Below are 16,187 nucleotides of genomic sequence, written 5' to 3'. Positions count from 1 at the left end.
AGCCCAGCCCTCCGCATCTTAAGTCTGCGATGAGCAGTTCTTATCCCTGATTCCTGGCGCTTCCCTGATCTAGGATGCGCCGGGCCGAGTGGGAATTCAGGGTACAAAACTCAGTAGCTCGCCGCTGCTGAGCTACCCGGGTCAAGCCTGAGGAAGAAGAGGATAAGTGAACCTCGGGCTGTTCTTGAGCCGGAGGAAACTGACCAAGACCTTTGTTCAACTCCCGAAGCGATTCTTGGCACCATTCCCCGAGAGCACCTGAGTTCAGGCAACATTGACCCAAGGACCCACCTGCCATCTGCCTGGGGTAAAGCCAGGTCAGCGTGTTTCGCTTCCCAGTGAGAGTTCAGCCCGCCTGTTTCTGGTTCTGGAGTGTGGAATCACCCTCTCACCCCCATCCGTGGCCAGTTTGTTCGCCGGGTTAAGAGTGGGCTTGAACCTCAACCCTGCGCCAGCCCAAAGGCGAGTTCCCCTGATGTTCCTCCACCATTGTCACCCCACGCAAACCGGGCATCCAAAGAGGACACAGGTTCTCTATGGAATGGTGGTGGGGGCGGGGTGGTGGTGGTAGGGACAGGTAGCAAATAGAGTGGGCAAAGGTTTGACAGCCAGTAATATTCTGGGACCCGGCATTACTTTGGAATAGAGAACCAGCATGTTTGGAGAGGAGCTCTTGACCCTTCACACATCCCTTTCTTGAGAGCCAGTCAACACCCTGGTCATTCCTGGCTGATTCTGAGACCTCTTCCTGCCCCTTCCTCCCTCCTTCTTTCCCTCCCTTTCTTTCTCTTAGTCAGTGGCTGATAGTTTCTAACCTTCTGGAGTGACCCTCAATGAATCTACTCACCACCTTGGCCTGCCCCTCCCATGTGCTTTTAGTGAAACACATTTGTGGTTGGGATACCCTCCTCTCTTAAGGTCCAACTATCTTCCACCTCAGACCCTGGCCCAGGAACCCCCTTCCAAAACCCTTCCTCACCTCCATCCCAGACCCCAGCAGAGTGGCTGCTGAGGACTGATATGGTGCAGATCCAGTATGGGTGACCATACTAGGCAGATGTCTAGAGCCAAGGGTCAAGTGGGAACAAGGTGGAGATCAGGACAGCCTGGGCTGCCTTGGATTCTGATCAGTCTAAATGCCTTGTCAGCCCAGTGGGCTCAGGTGCCTATGGGCCCCTCAGAAGGTGGCCCTGTCCTTGAGAGTGTTTCCCTGCTGGCCCCCTCCCATAGGCCCTGAAGATGATAGAGCCATGACCACTGGAGGAGGGGGTGCCAAGGTCTAGTCAGTAATAAACCAGTGCAGGCACTGTGGAGAGGGGCCAAAGGGTGAGGGTCCCCCATTTTTAACATGATCCCCTGGGCTGCCGGAGAAGGCAATGGCACCCCACTCCAGTACTCTTGCCTGGAAAATCCCATGGATGGAGGAGCCTGGCAGGCTGTAGTCCATGGGGTCGCTAAGAGTCTGACACGACTGAGCGACTTCACTTTCACTTTTCACTTTCATGCATTGGAGAAGGAAATGGCAACCCATTCCAGTGTTCTTGCCTGGAGAATCCCAGGGAAGGGGGAGCCTGGTGAGCTTCCATCTATGGGGTCGCACAGAGTCGGACACGACTGAAGTGACTTAGCAGCCTGGGCTGCAGACCTCTAGATACCTCCTTGACTTTCAGACGCACAACTACGTGGTCAGGTCACCAAATTTTCCCAGCTCTACTCTCCCAAAGCCAGATTACCCGCATCTCCCTAGCAGCCTCCTTACTTATGTCCCAGTTTATGCCCTTATTCCTGTGGCAGTAAACATTAAATCAGATCACATTGAGACTTCCCTGGCAGTCCGGTAGTTAAGATTCTGTGCTTCCACTGCAGGGGGGCACAGGTTCGATCCCTGGTCTGGGAACTAAGAATTCTCAGGGGAGGTAAGTGACCTGGGAGGCGATGTTAAGGGCTTCTCCTTTCACCTAGACTATTTATTCTAGGGTGAAGTCTCCAATGCCGGCAGCTCCTCCCTACTCCGCAACACCAGGTTCCGTCGATGGAATCAGTACGCCCTCTGGTGGGTACTCAGCGGATATTCGCGGAGCAAATGCATGGAAATGGAAACTCCAGGGAACCCAGTGCGCTAGCTATTCTGGAGGCTTGCTAGAATAGGTAAGAAAGGGTCGCAGCTGGCCCAGCTGGGGGCCGCTGGCCGTTGAGGGTGGGGATGGGCCTGGGCTGGCGACTCTGGATCGCCACGATGGACCCCAGGCAAGCGCTCAGCCTCAAATCCTCCGACACCGGAATATTTCCTGGGAGTGAGGAGAGTGATTTTACACCATTTAAAGACGATTTACTCGTCTTGGAGTTCCACGAGAAAAGCCACACTCCTCAGGTGATGAACCCCACTCTGTATCTGCTCAGACCTTCACGTACCTGCAGCTGGAGCGCCCACTGCCTTAGTGGCAGGCTTCCAAGCGCTGCAGTGAGGACGGGATTCCGCTAGCTTGCGGGCAGGCTCACCGGACCACGTTGCTTTTCCTGAATACCCAAAGTACTGTTTGGAAAAGGAATCTGGCTGTGCCGTTGGAGCCTCGCTGATGTCTCTCGCGTATCTTATCTCTGATTCATTCATTCGTGACTTGTGAACACTAGCTAAGAGCAGAGTGAGGATGGGGGACATTTATCAGTGAAATACAGAAATCTCAAACCACAGTGGGTACCCTTGCTACAGAGGGAGGTGCCTTGAGGGGAAAATCTGGAGGGAGAGCAGGGGTTAGCTAGGGCAAGGGCGGGTTGGAAGGAGAGGAAAGGGCACAGATGAGACTCTAGTACAAAGGTCCTGTGGTCACAGGGAAGGTTACTTTTAATGGAATATGGGAAGAGCGCTTAGTCAACCATTCATTCATTCTTGAGTTACTACTATGTGCCCAGCAGATCCAGTGATAGATTTTGGATAAGCCTTTCCTCAAGGATATTCTCATGGGGCTGGGTTGCAGTGGGGGATGGATAGGGGATGGATGGTGGGGTAGGGAGACAATAAATCGTGTTAGGAGTTGTTTTAGTGGTGGCAGAAGACATGAGAGCCAGTTGGGGGACAGGAATGTGGGTTGTTTAGTATTAATGGGGTGATCTGGGAGGACCATCTGAAAATGAGTAAGGGAGCTCAGCAAAGCAGGGGAACCAATGTAGTTTTAACAAATTTTAGTTTTTCAAGAGTCCTAACATCAGGAATTATCATTTGGGGGATAAGGGGTGGACAGGTGCGCGGGTATCTGGGGGAGCCGTCCCATGCTTGGGTTTACTACTCCTCAAGGATCTGTACACTTATGAATGCGTCTCCAATGGAAATGCGCTCAGGATGGCTAGAGGTACCAAGGGGTTACCTCGAGCGGGAGGCTTCCCCAGGAACCTGACGTTGAGACCTACCTGCGCTGAATGATGAATAAAAAAGGACCTAGCGCGATGGGAATACCAGACCACCTGACCTGCCTCTTGAGAAACCTGTATGCAGGTCAGGAAGCAACAGTTAGAACTGGACATGGAACAACAGACTGGGTCCAAATAGGAAAAGGAGTACGTCAAGGCTGTATATTGTCACCCTGCTTATTTAACTTCTATGCAGAGTACATCATGAGAAACGCTGGGCTGGAAGAAGCACAAGCTGGAATCAAAATTGCCGGGAGAAATATCAATAACCTCAGATATGCAGATGACACCACCCTTATGGCAGAAAGTGAAGAGGAACTCAAAAGCCTCTTGATGAAAGTGAAAGTGGAGAGTGAAAAAGTTGGCTTAAAGATCAACATTCAGAAAACGAAGATCATGGCATCCGGTCCCATCACTTCATGGCAAATAGATGGGGAAACAGTGGAAACAGTGTCAGACTTTATTTTTGGGGGCTCCCAAATCACTGTAGATGGTGATTGCAGCCATGAAATTAAAAGACGCTTACTCCTTGGAAGGAAAGTTATGACCAACCTAGATAGCATATTCAAAAGCAGAGACATTACTTTGCCAAAAGGTCCGTCTAGTCAAGGCTATGGTTTTTCCAGTAGTCATGTATGGATGTGAGAGTTGGACTGTGAAGAAAGCTGAGCGCCGAAGAATTGATGCTTTTGAACTGTGGTGTTGGAGAAGACTCTTGAGAGTCCCTTGGACTGCAAAGAGATCCAACCAGTCCATTCTAAAGGAGATCAGTCCAGGGTGTTCTTTGGAAGGGATGATGCTAAAGCTGAAACTCCAGTTCTTTGGCCACCTCAAGCGAAGAGTTGACAATTAGCTGCAAGGGTGTGGCCGGGAGGAAGACCGGACTCAGCCTGGCGCACGAGCTCTCCTAGTCGGGTGAGGGAGGGCTTTACCTCCCTGTTGCGTCCCGCCCACCGAACAAATATTTGACATTCCAGGCTTATCTAGAGGAGGGTGGTGCCCGAAGAGCGATTTTCCTCCTCCCCCCGGGCCTAACTGGCTCAGTGAGTCCAGGGGTGGGGTCAGCGGGCTGGCAGTTGGGTGGCGGTCTAACCTGGGGCAGCGAAGCGCGGACACTCGCCTGCACTCAAAGATGAAGCGGGTCGCCAGCAGCCGCTGGAAGGCCAGTCTGCTTCCCAGCCGCCGTGTCCCGGGCGCCTCAGTCTCTTCATCCGCCTAGTGGGGACGCGGTGCAGTGTGTATTAGAGGGTAAGGCCTCGGAGGCGCCTCCTCTACGCCGGGCTTTTTCGCTCTCATTCGTCCGAAAGTCAGAACGCAGCGCCCAGCTTCTCTGAAAGCGTGAAATGCGGCTCGCGCCCCAATTCCAGCTCGGGCTTCGCAACCCAGTGTGTCTACTCTCGCTGGGCTGGAGCCCCTTCTCACCGGATTCTTCTTCAGTTTCTCAGTCACATAAACGGGAGAATTTGGGGAAGTCCGGGGCGGCCCGGAAACTCACCGTAAAGGAGCTTCACCAAGCCCGACGGGACGAAAGGGTGCTGGGAGCCCTCCACGAGAGACTGTCCAAAGAAGAGAAGAGATGGAGGATCTGCGGCCCCCTTGAGCACATTGCACTTTCGCCGCTAGCCCTCATCGGCTAGCGCGCTCTCAACTCAGCAACAGACCTGTTATCCAGGCGGAAGGGCGAAAGCATACCGCAGCTCTAACGTCGGGTGGGGGCGAGGCTCCTTGCTGGGGCAGTCCGGCTCAGCGCCGTCTAGAGGCCCGCTCTCGGGAGCTGCGGCGGGGGATGTGGGAGACGCGCTTCTTCCTTCCCGAGAAACGAGGCCTGCGCAAGTCCGACCGCGCTCTAGCATCGCAGGCACTTCCAAGAGCCCGGCTAAGGCCCAGCCTTCGCACCTGTGTTCACAAACTCTGCCCTGAATCCCCTAATGGTTCTAGTGCTCTCTTGTGCTTCCTGCCACTCTCCTCCCACCTCTGGCAATCACCCCATAAGCCTTGGGGTGATACCTGGTAACTCTTACCTCCCCTTTGACTTTACCCCTCCAGACCGGCCGTCGTGACCCCCTACAACCTCTAGGCTGCCGCTTACGGACTGAAGAAGGCCCCAGTTTTGCACTTTCCTTGGTAGAGCCCTGGTGGGAGAGGGGAGTGGGAGGGGATGGGGGGTCGCCCCAGAAGTCAGGCAGGGTCGGCTGCGGGAGTGGAGTCTGGGTCTTGAGCGCGAGCCCAGGCCGGGAGAGCGAGTGTGAGCGTCCAGGGCTGGATTCTAGCGGCCCTCCCCCAACGTTCCCGGGCCCTCGATCACGTGGCCGGCGGGGCCGACAGGTAACTCGCCCAGAGAGGGCGGGGGCCGGTAGCCGCCCCGCCCCGCGGGGCGCCGCGGGCGGGTCTCAGCAGCGCCCACTGCGCCAGCCGGGCCGCAGGTGCCGCCCCCAACACACGGTGTCCCGCCCCAGCCGGGCCGCGTCTGCCGTCGGTCGGTGCGTGCGTGCGCTTCGTCGATCCGCGTGTGTCTGGCCGAGCGCCCCTCTCCTCTGCGGCCATGACTCCGCCGCCACCCCAGCCGCCGCCCCCAGGCCCGAACCCCACTGCAGACTCCGCTGCCGACCCCCGTCCCGGGCCTGGACCCCTGGTCGTACTGTTCGGGGCCACGGCCGGTGCGCTGGGGCCGGACCTGGGTTCCGACGAGACCGACTTAATCCTCCTAGTCTGGCAAGTGGTGGAGCCGCGGAGCCGCCAGGTAGGATAGGAAGGGGGCACTGAGATCTCCAGAGAGCTTCGGGATCCCAGGAGCGCAGTGGCTGATCGGTTTTCCCCGCCGTTCGCAGGTGGGGACATTGCATAAGTCACTGGTTCGCGCCGAGGCAGCCGCGCTGAGCCCTCAGTGCCGCGAGGCGAGCGGCCTGAGCTCCGACAGCCTGGCGCGGGCCGAGCCGCTGGACAAAGTGCTGCAGCAGGTGAGCGCCGGGGCTGGGGTGAATGGAGGCACGGCCGGGCTGCAGGGACATTTCTCGGCGGGAGAGGGGGCAGAAGGGGAGGCCTGGCGCACCACAGCCAAGTGGCCAGGGTGGTAGGACGGGTTCCTGTTGTTTGAAACTTTCAGCGACTCCCTAATGTGCGTGTGTCCGCATGTGTCGGCCGTTCCAGGGGGGCGTCTTTTCAGACTTCACAGTGATCCACTCCTAATGAAGGGGTGGAGATGGAGGCTACGAGACCCCTCCCAGAGTCCCAGGCCTGCGGGGGGAGGTAGGTGAGACACCTTTGGGAACCTGCCTGGCCAGGTCGTCCAAAACAGCAGCCGGAAGCTGAAAGGGCCGAGGGGCCCAGACTTGGCCACAGGTCACGATCCGTGCCGCTTGTGTCCTCGGCCCACCCACCGGCCTGGGAGACGCTGCAGCGGGGGCGTAGGGCGGTGTCTGCCCCCGAGGTAGACGCCGCCAGGTGTAAGCTGCTCGTCCAGGCCTGTCCCGGTCGGCTGGCCAGGCATGGGCGCTGTCCGGACCCCGCCTGGGGGCTACCTGGCTCCTGAGTGCAAAGGCCTGGCTGAAGTGGAAGGCGGTTCCCTTTGCTGTTTTTCTTATCTTCTTTACTGCGCTCACCCTGTGCCTGACTCTTGGGTGGAATGAGTGAAAGTGCTTTACTAGCACAAATTCTTTTATCTTCCGACAACTTTGGTGGTTCCTGATGAGGAAACAGGCACAACGATGTGGAACCTGAGTCTGTTCCAGGACTCCCAAACTAGCCCCCACTTGGGATGCGTGGGCTGGGTCGCCTTGCTCTGCTAGCCTCAGATGGGAAAGCTCGGGCTAGGGAAGGTTCTTGGGCCTGTGGTTTGTGCTCATACGTGTTCGCCGGCGGGGATGAGAATGGGGGAGGGGCTGGGCCGCTTCCCGCCCCCTCTATGAGCAAACACCTCAGTGCCACCCGGTCGATCGGGTCTGGGTCAAAGCTCATGCTGCCCCTGGCGTTCAGGTGCGGAGCTCTGTCCTTGGAGTTTCTCAGCTCCTGGGTTGGTCAGACCTAGGGGCGGGGCTGCCATTGACCATGAGCAGGCTGGGCCTCCCACAGGACTGGGCCTCCCTCACCTGTCTGAGGGTGGTGCCTGGCCAGGGACAGGTTTAACCTGCTTTGTCCCACCCCTCCCCACCTACTTGTCCCACTCCACCAGGTGTTTGCTCTGGCCCCATTCCAGACTCCTGGAGTGTGTGTGATGGGGGCTTGGGTGATCTGTGACTGCTCCCATTTGGCCTGGAGAAGGTGACAGTGGATGGGGAGGGAGCGGGTGGGACACAGAGCCAAGCCCAGCAGGCGTGGCAGCCTCCTCCCCAGGCAGGGAAGGGCTGAACATCTGGCTGAACCAGCTTTGCAAGCCTGCACCCTCCCTCCCCCTGCCCACCTGGCTGTGAGTCCCTCTGTCTCTCTTCACTCCCTATTCCCAGTTCTCACAGCTGGTGAGCGGGGATGTGGCTCTGCTGGGCGGGGGCCCCTACATGCTCTGCACTGATGGGCAGCAACTGTTGCGACAGGTCCTGCACCCTGAAGCCTCCAGGAAGGTATGCCACCACTGAGGGTGCAACAGGGGGCACAGTTGCCAGGATGCCCACTCTCACAGGGCCAGGGGCGGCGGGAGGCCAGGGCAGCTCAGTTCCCCCATTCATCCCCATTCCCATGTGCCCCCAGAACCTGGTGCTCCCCGACACCTTCTTCTCCTTCTACGACCTCCGCAGAGAGTTCCACGTGCAGCACCCAAGTGCCTGCTCTGCCAGGGACCTCACCGTGGCCACCATGGCACAGGGTATCTGTGACCCAGCAGAGTGAGGGTGGAAGGGTGGCTGCAAGCTGAATGTGTCTTGAGTATGTGCATGCTGGCAGGTTGGATGAACACATGCAAGTTTACATGAACCGCTCAACCCCTGACTGCAAGTCTGTGTCTGTGCTGGGGCACATTTGGAATGTAGGCATGTATCTCCATTTATCTAGGCTGCGGACCTGTAATGGCACAGATGAGCCAAGCCAAAACAAATGTGTTTGCTGGGATTCTGTGTGTGTTTATGTAGGGGCTGTGAGCTTCAGTGGGACATGCCAGTTGCCCTCTTGTGCTGGGATTTCCTCATTGTTATTCTCTGCTCATAGAGTTGGGGCTGGAGACAGATGCCACAGAGGATGATTTTGGGGTGTGGGAAGTGAAGACAATGGTAGCCATCATCCTCCACCTGCTTGAAAGTCCCAGCGGTAAGGTTCCCCTCACCACCTTTCACCTGTTCTCACGGCTGGGTGAATGCCTGCCTCTTTCTTCCTCCAAGTTCCCCTCCCCACGTCACCTTCTCTGAGAGGCCACAGGTGAAGCCCCTTTGTTGCCTCCTCATCCCCCTCAACTGTCCTTTTTGCAGAGCTTGGTGGGGAGACACCCCTCCCTCACCAGACCCTGCTGACCCACATGCTATCTCCTCTCAGGTCAACTGTTTGTGAAGCCTGAAGGGGTGAAGCAGAAATATGAGACAGGGCCTTGGTGAGTGAGGGAGGGGGCAGGGTTGGGGGTGACAGCAGCTGGACAGCTCTGATTGTGCCTTGCCCCCACAGCAGCAAGGCTGACGTGGTGGACAGCGAGACTGTGGTTCGGGCTCGTGGGCTGCCTTGGCAGTCATCAGACCAGGACGTGGCTCGATTCTTCAAAGGCCTCAATATTGCCAGGTAGGTACAGCAGGGTAGATGGGCACAGGAGGGCAGGCCCACCCAGGAGGGACTAACGCAGTGCTGGCTCTGCAGGGGTGGTGTAGCACTGTGCCTCAACGCCCAGGGCCGCAGAAATGGTGAGGCCCTCATCCGTTTTGTGGACAGCGAACAGCGGGACCTAGCGCTGCAGAGACACAAGCATCACATGGGCGTCCGCTATATCGAGGTGGGGCTCTAGGGTTGGGAGCAGAGCAGGACAGAGCTGAGGCTGGGCAGGCATGAGACCCATGGGCTGTCCCCACAGGTGTATAAAGCAACAGGAGAGGAGTTTGTGAAGATCGCAGGGGGTGAGTGTGCTCCCGAAAGTGCCTAGTGCCCCCTGGCTCTTGACATATGTCCTGTTTCCTCATGCCTCTTGCCTTCCTGCTTCCCTGGGTGCCGGTGTGGGTGGGTATTTGGAAGGGCACAGATGAAGTCAGTAAGTGACTCCCACGCCCCCCCCCCCCCCCCAAGGCACATCACTAGAGGTGGCGCGTTTCCTGTCACGGGAAGACCAAGTGATCCTGCGGCTGCGGGGACTGCCCTTTTCGGCTGGGCCAGCAGACGTGCTAGGCTTCCTGGGGCCAGAGTGCCCAGTGACAGGGGGCGCTGATGGGCTGCTCTTTGTGCGCCACCCTGATGGCCGGCCCACGGGTGATGCCTTTGCCCTCTTCGCCTGTGAGGAGCTGGCACAGGCTGCGTTACGCAGGCATAAAGGCATGCTGGGTAAGCGATACATTGAACTCTTCCGGAGCACTGCAGCTGAGGTGCAGCAGGTGAGCCCCCCAGGCCCCACGCCCCACACCCATGTACCTCTCCAGGGTGCCCCTTCTCTCCCTGCCTTGGCCTTGCCGTCCTTGGCATAATCAGCCTGCTGCTTCCTTTCCTTCTAGGTCCTGAACCGCTACGCCTCCAGCCCACTCCTTCCCACCCTGACTGCTCCACTGCTGCCCATCCCCTTCCCACTGGCAGCTGGGACCGGGAGAGACTGTGTACGCCTGCGAGGCCTGCCCTACACAGCCACCATTGAAGATATCCTTAGCTTTCTGGGGGAGGCAGCAGTTGACATTCGGCCTCATGGTGTGCACATGGTGCTCAACCAGCAGGTAAAGCTGCTGCCCAGGGGGGCCAAGGGGGCAGCATGGTTAGGAGTAAGGGATCCTCGCACATGACAGGCAGCTCACAAGGTGGTGTGCACAGGGCCGGCCGTCAGGTGATGCCTTCATCCAGATGACATCAGCAGAGCGGGCCCTAGCTGCTGCTCAGCGCTGCCATAAGAAAGCAATGAAGGAACGCTATGTGGAGGTGGTCCCCTGCTCCACAGAGGAGATGAGCCGTGTCCTGATGGGGGGCACCTTGGGCCGCAGTGGCATGTCCCCTCCACCCTGCAAGCTGCCCTGTGAGTGTCCCAGGGGCTGGGGCCTTCAAAGAAGTGGCATGTGGGAGCCAGGCTGTTACCACCCTTACTTTCTACGTGGGGGGACTCTTCTCTGGCTGCCCAACCCAGGGCAGTGCTGGGCTCCCTGCAGATACACTCTCTGCTTCTGCCTCTAGGCCTCTCACCACCCGCCTACGCCACCTTCCAGGCCACCCCGACCCTCATTCCCACTGAGACAGCAGCTCTGTATCCCTCTTCAGCACTGCTCCCAGCTGCCAGGGTGCCTGCTGCTCCTACCCCAGTCGCCTACTACCCAGGGCCAGCCACTCAACTCTACATGAACTACACAGCGTACTACCCCAGGTACCCTGCTGCTAAAAGAACTTCAGTCTTGCCCTCTTGTCTTGGTTTGCAGGAGGCTCAGATCCATGATCCCCTTCCTGGGCCACGTAACTCAAGGTCTCTTGGAGCTCCCTTATTCTGAGACAGTGAGGGAGTGACAACTAGGGGCTGATTGATGCCACCTACATACTGGAATAGGGAGGACTCTGTGGAGGCAGGGGTTTCAGGGAGGAGGAAATGAACCAAGCACAAGGCAGAGGCAAGGGAGGAGGCGGGTAGGGCTCAGTCTAGGCCATAACTGGGACTACACTACTAAATCCCTGCCTTTTCCCCCCAGCCCCCCCGTTTCCCCCACCACTGTGGGCTACCTCACCACACCCCCTGCAGCCCTGGCCTCTGCTCCCACCTCCGTGTTGTCCCAGCCAGGAGCCCTGGTCCGTATGCAGGGTGTCCCATACACAGCTGGTATGAAGGATCTGCTCAGCGTCTTCCAGGCCTACCAGGTGAGGTGTGGCTGGAGTGCTGGGGAAGCTGGCTGAGTCTGGGGCTCCCTGCCTAAACCTCTGTCCCTCCTACAGCTAGCCCCTGATGACTACACCAGCCTGATGCCTGTTGGTGACCCAGCTCGTACTGTGCTACAGGCCCCCAAAGAATGGGTGTGTTTGTAGGTGAGGGAGCCAGGAGGTAAGAGCTGACTGATGTCCTAAGCTAATGGGACTCTCCTGTCTCCAGAGAACCAGCGCCCTCAACCTGGTGGCTTCTTTCTGGCTTTTCAAAATTCTCAGAAGGCCCCCAGCGGAGATCAAGCCCCAGCTCCATCCCCCAACTTATTGCTCTGCCTGTCCACCTCAGAGATGACGGCTGGACCCTGCATGCAGGGCTGGGGGTGGAATGGCACTACCCTGCTCCCAGTGGTCGGATCTGGGCTCCTTAAGTAGCACCCAGAGAGCCTTTGTTCTGTTCTGGCTATGGCCTGTGCCTACAGGTTCCGGGGGGCTGATGTCCACAGCAGGCTTGGTTTCTTTAAAAAAAAATGTAAGCCCTGGTGCTTTCAGTGTATGACTCCAGGGAGCTTCTTTCTGAGTAAAGATACCAGTGTCCTACCTTCCCGTCCCTTCTGACGGGGTGCAGGGCAGCAAAGAGTGCTGGTCCCACTCCCCAGGATACTTGGACCTCAGTGACCACATTGTGCCAGGGGTGGTCCCACCTAAGGATGATGGCCCCCCTGGAGCTTGGCACAAGGAATAGCAGATGGCAAAAATCACAAACAGTTTTGATGGACTGTACTGCAGTATCCCCAGAGGACACTAGGGGGCAGAAGGCCCCCACAGAAAAACTCAGGCTTGACTTATAAAGGGACTTCTGCCTACTTTTCATGCACACTTTGGGCAGGTCAGTTTTCCTGAACTCAACAGACACCTTGGAATGTCCTCTGCACCCACTGCAGGGTGCCCAACTGAAGCTTCAGAAGGAATTTGGAATTCTACCCTCTCTTCTGTAAAATAAAGGTTCCTAACCAAATGGACTTTTTAAAAGCCCAAGTGCCCTTCCCTTTGGCACACAGTGAGGGGCTCCACACCAGCCCCATGCAGAGGAACACTCAGGCAGATTTCAAGGAGACTGTTGACCTGTCACCGTTTATTATTTCAGCACTGTAACTGAGGAGCCTGAATTGCTGGCTTCTTCCCTTTGTATTTGTGTAAGGAGCACTGTACTCCTATAAAAGGTTTTAAAATACAAAATGTACAAGAAAACACAATCTCAAGTGCTGTAAACATAACTAAGAACCAGTTCCTTAATTGAACATCATCCATTTTATAAAATACAAGGTTTCAACTTGAACCCACCTGAGCCATACAGATGACCATCTGTTCTGGGTATCAACAACAGGGCTTTACAGCCGGACTCAGCAAAGCTCTGTTGATAGGGGCTAGCCCTGGGCAGGTATGGGATGCACCCTGGGCAGCAGCACCACACTCGAACTCGAAGACATCTGTTCCTTTAAATGCTGTTTTCAGCCAAGTTTCTTAGTGCATCTCCAGTAAGCAGAAGGCTGCTCATCCCATTCCTCAACCCACGGTCTAGCAGGGCTGGAGCGGGCAGGGGCGGGTGCTAGCACGTGCCAGTTGCTCAGTGCTGTAACTAGAGTTCAATTGCATAGTCCAGTGGATGTGTGCTGTAACACCACTATGTTGCACAAAAAGTAAGGTCTCTGTCTACAAAGCCAAAAATACTGTCTCTTACACCAAAGCTTTTACAAAGCTGATACAAAACTGCTTATGTAGTATACAAAGCTCTATTTTAAAATTTAACTTTTATTTTAAATAGGAAAGCATTTCTAGTGCTACAGGCATCAAGGTATTTAAAAGGCATCAAATTTTGGTGCATAGCAACTCTGGATCATAGAGGCTTTTATTCTTGAGGGCAACAGAGCAACCCCCAAAGGGTCTTGCAAGGGAAGCTCTTGTAAGGACCCCATGTGAGGTGGCTACCCCAGGGGTGTGAAGGCGGAGGAAAGTCTGGCCATCTCAAGAGGGTCAGCCCCCTAAAACCCTCCAGAGGAAGCTCTGGGCTTCCAACCACAGGCCCCAAAGCAAATCTATCTACACTCCGTGACACAAAACTCACTTTCAAAGAAAATGTGAAAACACTGGGCTCCAAGAAGGACTAGAGTGATTTGCTGAAAGATAGACATTTTTTCTAACTAATTTTAGGGAGAAATTGAAAACATTGTGGCTTAAAGGAAAAAAAAAAGACCATACCTCATTGTAGGTCAACAGTTCCTATCTGGCTGACTAGAGATGGTGGACATTGAGCTGGCTCCCTCCACCCAGGCCTCACTTGGCCTCAGTAGAGAGTCCTGGCATCTGGGACCTACAATCCCCTGGGGTAACAGCAATGGAGCCTGTGACCAGCCCATCACACTGTCTCTCCTATGTAGGCACTCAGAAAATTTGCTTCCTGAATAGAAGTACAACATTTCATTTGAAAACATACTGCAAGCTTTAGGGGCCTTGAAATAGGCCCAAGCCTTGGAACAGGAAACTAATCCCACTAAGGGGATAGGTAAGGGCAGGGTTTGAAGAGAACCCAAGTTGGGCACCTCCTTTGGTAGACAGCAGGCTGGAGTTTCTTGCTGGCCCCTCTTTGGGCACCAGCCTTACCAGCAGCAGCACCAGGGCATCTTTGGTGTGGAGGGTCAGGTTTACAATGGTATCTCATTTTTGGATTTGCCTCAAAGCCTTCTAGGGAAAGGTTGTTTTTTATGCCATGTGGATGGGGCAGGATAGGCCAGGATCATTTCAGGCTGTAAACAATGAGGGAAAAGCCTCCCATGCCAGTGCAGATCTTAAGAGCTTCCCATCTGGAATCCTGCAGGTCCTCTGCCCCGGTCCCGAAGCATAGCTCATTTGTGCTTGGCTTCTGACACAGCCTGGCCTCTATAGAGATGAGCTAGAAGCAGCAAAGTTGCCTAAACAAACCAACAAGAGACTGGCAGCCAAATGCTGATGCTTCCACTTGGAAAAGGTCTGGGACCAGAGGACATAAAAAGGAAAAATACCCCACAGCCTACCTGTTAGTAGGATGGCAGGAATTAAAGATATCAAGCTAAAAAAAACCCCATCTTTCAAAGCTCCCTTACATGTAGTTAATTTACCCAAGGCCCTGAGGGGAAAAAAGCAATTTCAACATGGAGACGGTATGGAGAGACAGCAGGAAGATTACCTAAAAAGTTACAAAAATGCTATGCTCTGGAATGTCATTTTGTATTCCAACACTTCAGTGATTGGAATGGTCTCTTCTCATTTTACCTAAGAGTTTACTTTTATAAAGAAGTATGAGCTACATTTGGCTTTACTTCCTATGAATCTATGAAAGGCTTCCAGGACACATGCTGAGTTTCTGAGGCATAGGTGTGGGCTTGGGGTAGTTTTTTTTTTTCTTTTACCTCTGGAAAGTTTTATCAAAAGTTTCTACTTTAAAAATATCATCAAAGCTAAAGAGTCCTTTAAATGACCTAAAGCAGTACAAATCACCAATCCTAGCTAAGCAACCAGGTCACCTGCAGAAGCAGCACCTCTGAAATGGAGAGCCTGCTGCATTCACACTCAAAGCACCCATCATATAAAAGTATCCTATTTAAATATAAAAGGCAAAGCTCATTTCTCCAAAGATCAAACAGCCTGTACTACTCCTGTTCTCTTACAAAATCTTCCCAAGGCCTGAGTTGGAGGAATGCTGCTTTCCCCACATTCGGTGATCCCAACTCCTGGCTCCATCCTGAAGGTTGCAGAGTTGGAAACCCAAGGTCCAAGGAGAGAAACATGCTGAGAAGTACATGATGATGGACACAAGGCTGCAGTGAGCACTGTCAGAGCCCGTCGGATCTTCCTAAATCCAGGGAACTGGGACCCGGGAGGGGAGCCTGCCTGCTCGCCCCTGTCCCTTGGGAAACGGAAATCTGAGACATGTCTCTCCCAATTACCTCGTTCACTGAAAAACAAGAAAGGGAAGAGTAATTAGTGACCTCTGTGTGACTGACCATATGATGCTCGAAGCCGAGCTCTATTTCAAAGATGTTTTTTTCCCTTTCTGTGGCTTTCTAATGAAGCCTACTCTTGAACTGGATGGAAACATCATTCCAAAAGTTTTTCCAGGCCCCCCTTTCTCTATCTTTCAGGTCAGTTTTATTGGAAAGGGAAATGGCTCAGAGAAAAGGGAAACGTTCCTAGCCTCACTGTGAAGGCTCAGGCTGCAGAGCAGAAGACAGGATTCTTGTTCACTTAACCTAACTTTTCCTTAATCTGCATCCCTTTAGGAGAGTTTTCCTTTCCTGATTCCTGCAATGCACCTTGGATATAAAGTGAATGAAAATAAATACTTTGATGAGAGTTGAGATTTGGGGATTACTTTGTTACCCTATGCTAATACAAACACCCTTTATTATGTAGAGGCATTTGTATTATTGCTGATCCTTTCAGAAAAGGCTCTTGAATTTGTTGATTTATAGTCTTCTGTGAGGTCCAATGCAAAGAATTTTAATCTTAGGAACCAATATAGAAGGAAACATCCCAAATATGAACCTTTAGTTCTCTCACCATTAGAATTCTTTGCTTTGAAATGAAAATTTTTTTGCTTCATCACCTGAAAGTTCTATACTAAGACCACTCCTAAGCATATACTCAAGGGATCTGAAAACTACTTCCACATAAAAACCTGTACTCAAATGTTCATACCAGGATTATTCTTAATAGCCCCAAAGTGGAAACAACCCAGTTGTCTACCATTGATGAGTGGATAAACAAAATGTGGTCTGTTCCATACAATGAAATATTATTCAGCCTTAGAA

The 16,187-nt window shown here is 54.3% G+C and overlaps 2 protein-coding genes across 8 annotated transcripts in view; one reads left to right on the top strand and one right to left on the bottom strand.

The window, feature by feature from the left end:
* Window positions 1-4,414: 4,414 nt before the first annotated feature.
* ESRP2 (epithelial splicing regulatory protein 2) lies at window positions 4,415-15,734 on the top strand. Of its 4 annotated transcripts, XM_019978626.2 has the most exons (16): window positions 4,415-6,145; window positions 6,234-6,362; window positions 7,845-7,958; window positions 8,086-8,200; window positions 8,539-8,637; window positions 8,860-8,914; window positions 8,986-9,096; window positions 9,172-9,304; window positions 9,383-9,425; window positions 9,592-9,893; window positions 10,011-10,223; window positions 10,318-10,516; window positions 10,672-10,858; window positions 11,175-11,340; window positions 11,416-11,521; window positions 15,059-15,734. In XM_019978626.2, the coding sequence occupies exons 1-15, from the start codon at window positions 5,948-5,950 to the stop codon at window positions 11,503-11,505; spliced, it is 2,154 nt and encodes a 717-aa protein (XP_019834185.1). In that variant the 5' UTR covers window positions 4,415-5,947; the 3' UTR covers window positions 11,506-11,521; window positions 15,059-15,734. The 4 variants fall into 4 exon arrangements, with proteins under 4 accessions (XP_019834185.1, XP_070628052.1, XP_070628053.1 ...); XM_070771951.1 differs by having other exon boundaries at window positions 8,989-9,096; window positions 11,416-15,734; XM_070771952.1 differs by having other exon boundaries at window positions 10,756-10,858; window positions 11,416-15,734.
* NFATC3 (nuclear factor of activated T cells 3) overlaps window positions 12,456-16,187 on the bottom strand; it is a 93,968-nt gene continuing 90,236 nt past the window's right edge. For all 4 annotated transcript variants that reach the window (XM_070771941.1, XM_070771940.1, XM_019978622.2 and 1 more), the window contains one exon: window positions 12,456-15,331. Coding sequence is in view for 2 of the 4 variants with exons in the window: in XM_070771940.1 (XP_070628041.1) it covers window positions 15,210-15,331 (122 nt within the window). In the remaining 2 variants the exon portion in view is untranslated. The remainder of the gene's footprint in view (window positions 15,332-16,187) is intronic.

The sequence above is a fragment of the Bos indicus genome, chromosome 18, assembly GCF_029378745.1.
Source record: "Bos indicus isolate NIAB-ARS_2022 breed Sahiwal x Tharparkar chromosome 18, NIAB-ARS_B.indTharparkar_mat_pri_1.0, whole genome shotgun sequence".
NCBI lineage: Eukaryota > Metazoa > Chordata > Mammalia > Artiodactyla > Bovidae > Bos > Bos indicus.
The sequence above is the reverse complement of the archived record's forward strand: the minus strand, read 5'-3'. Positions and strand labels throughout refer to the sequence as shown.

What these genes read in the sequence shown, in the direction of transcription:
- ESRP2 (XM_019978626.2), top strand. Translation starts at nt 5,948, where the DNA reads ATGACTCCGCCGCCACCCCAGCCGCCGCCCCCAGGCCCGAACCCCACT. An exon ending in ACCCTGAAGCCTCCAGGAAG is followed by an intron (nt 7,959 to 8,085) that starts GTATGCCACCAC and finishes ATGTGCCCCCAG; the next exon opens with AACCTGGTGCTCCCCGACAC. An exon ending in CCTGCTTGAAAGTCCCAGCG is followed by an intron (nt 8,638 to 8,859) that starts GTAAGGTTCCCC and finishes ATCTCCTCTCAG; the next exon opens with GTCAACTGTTTGTGAAGCCT.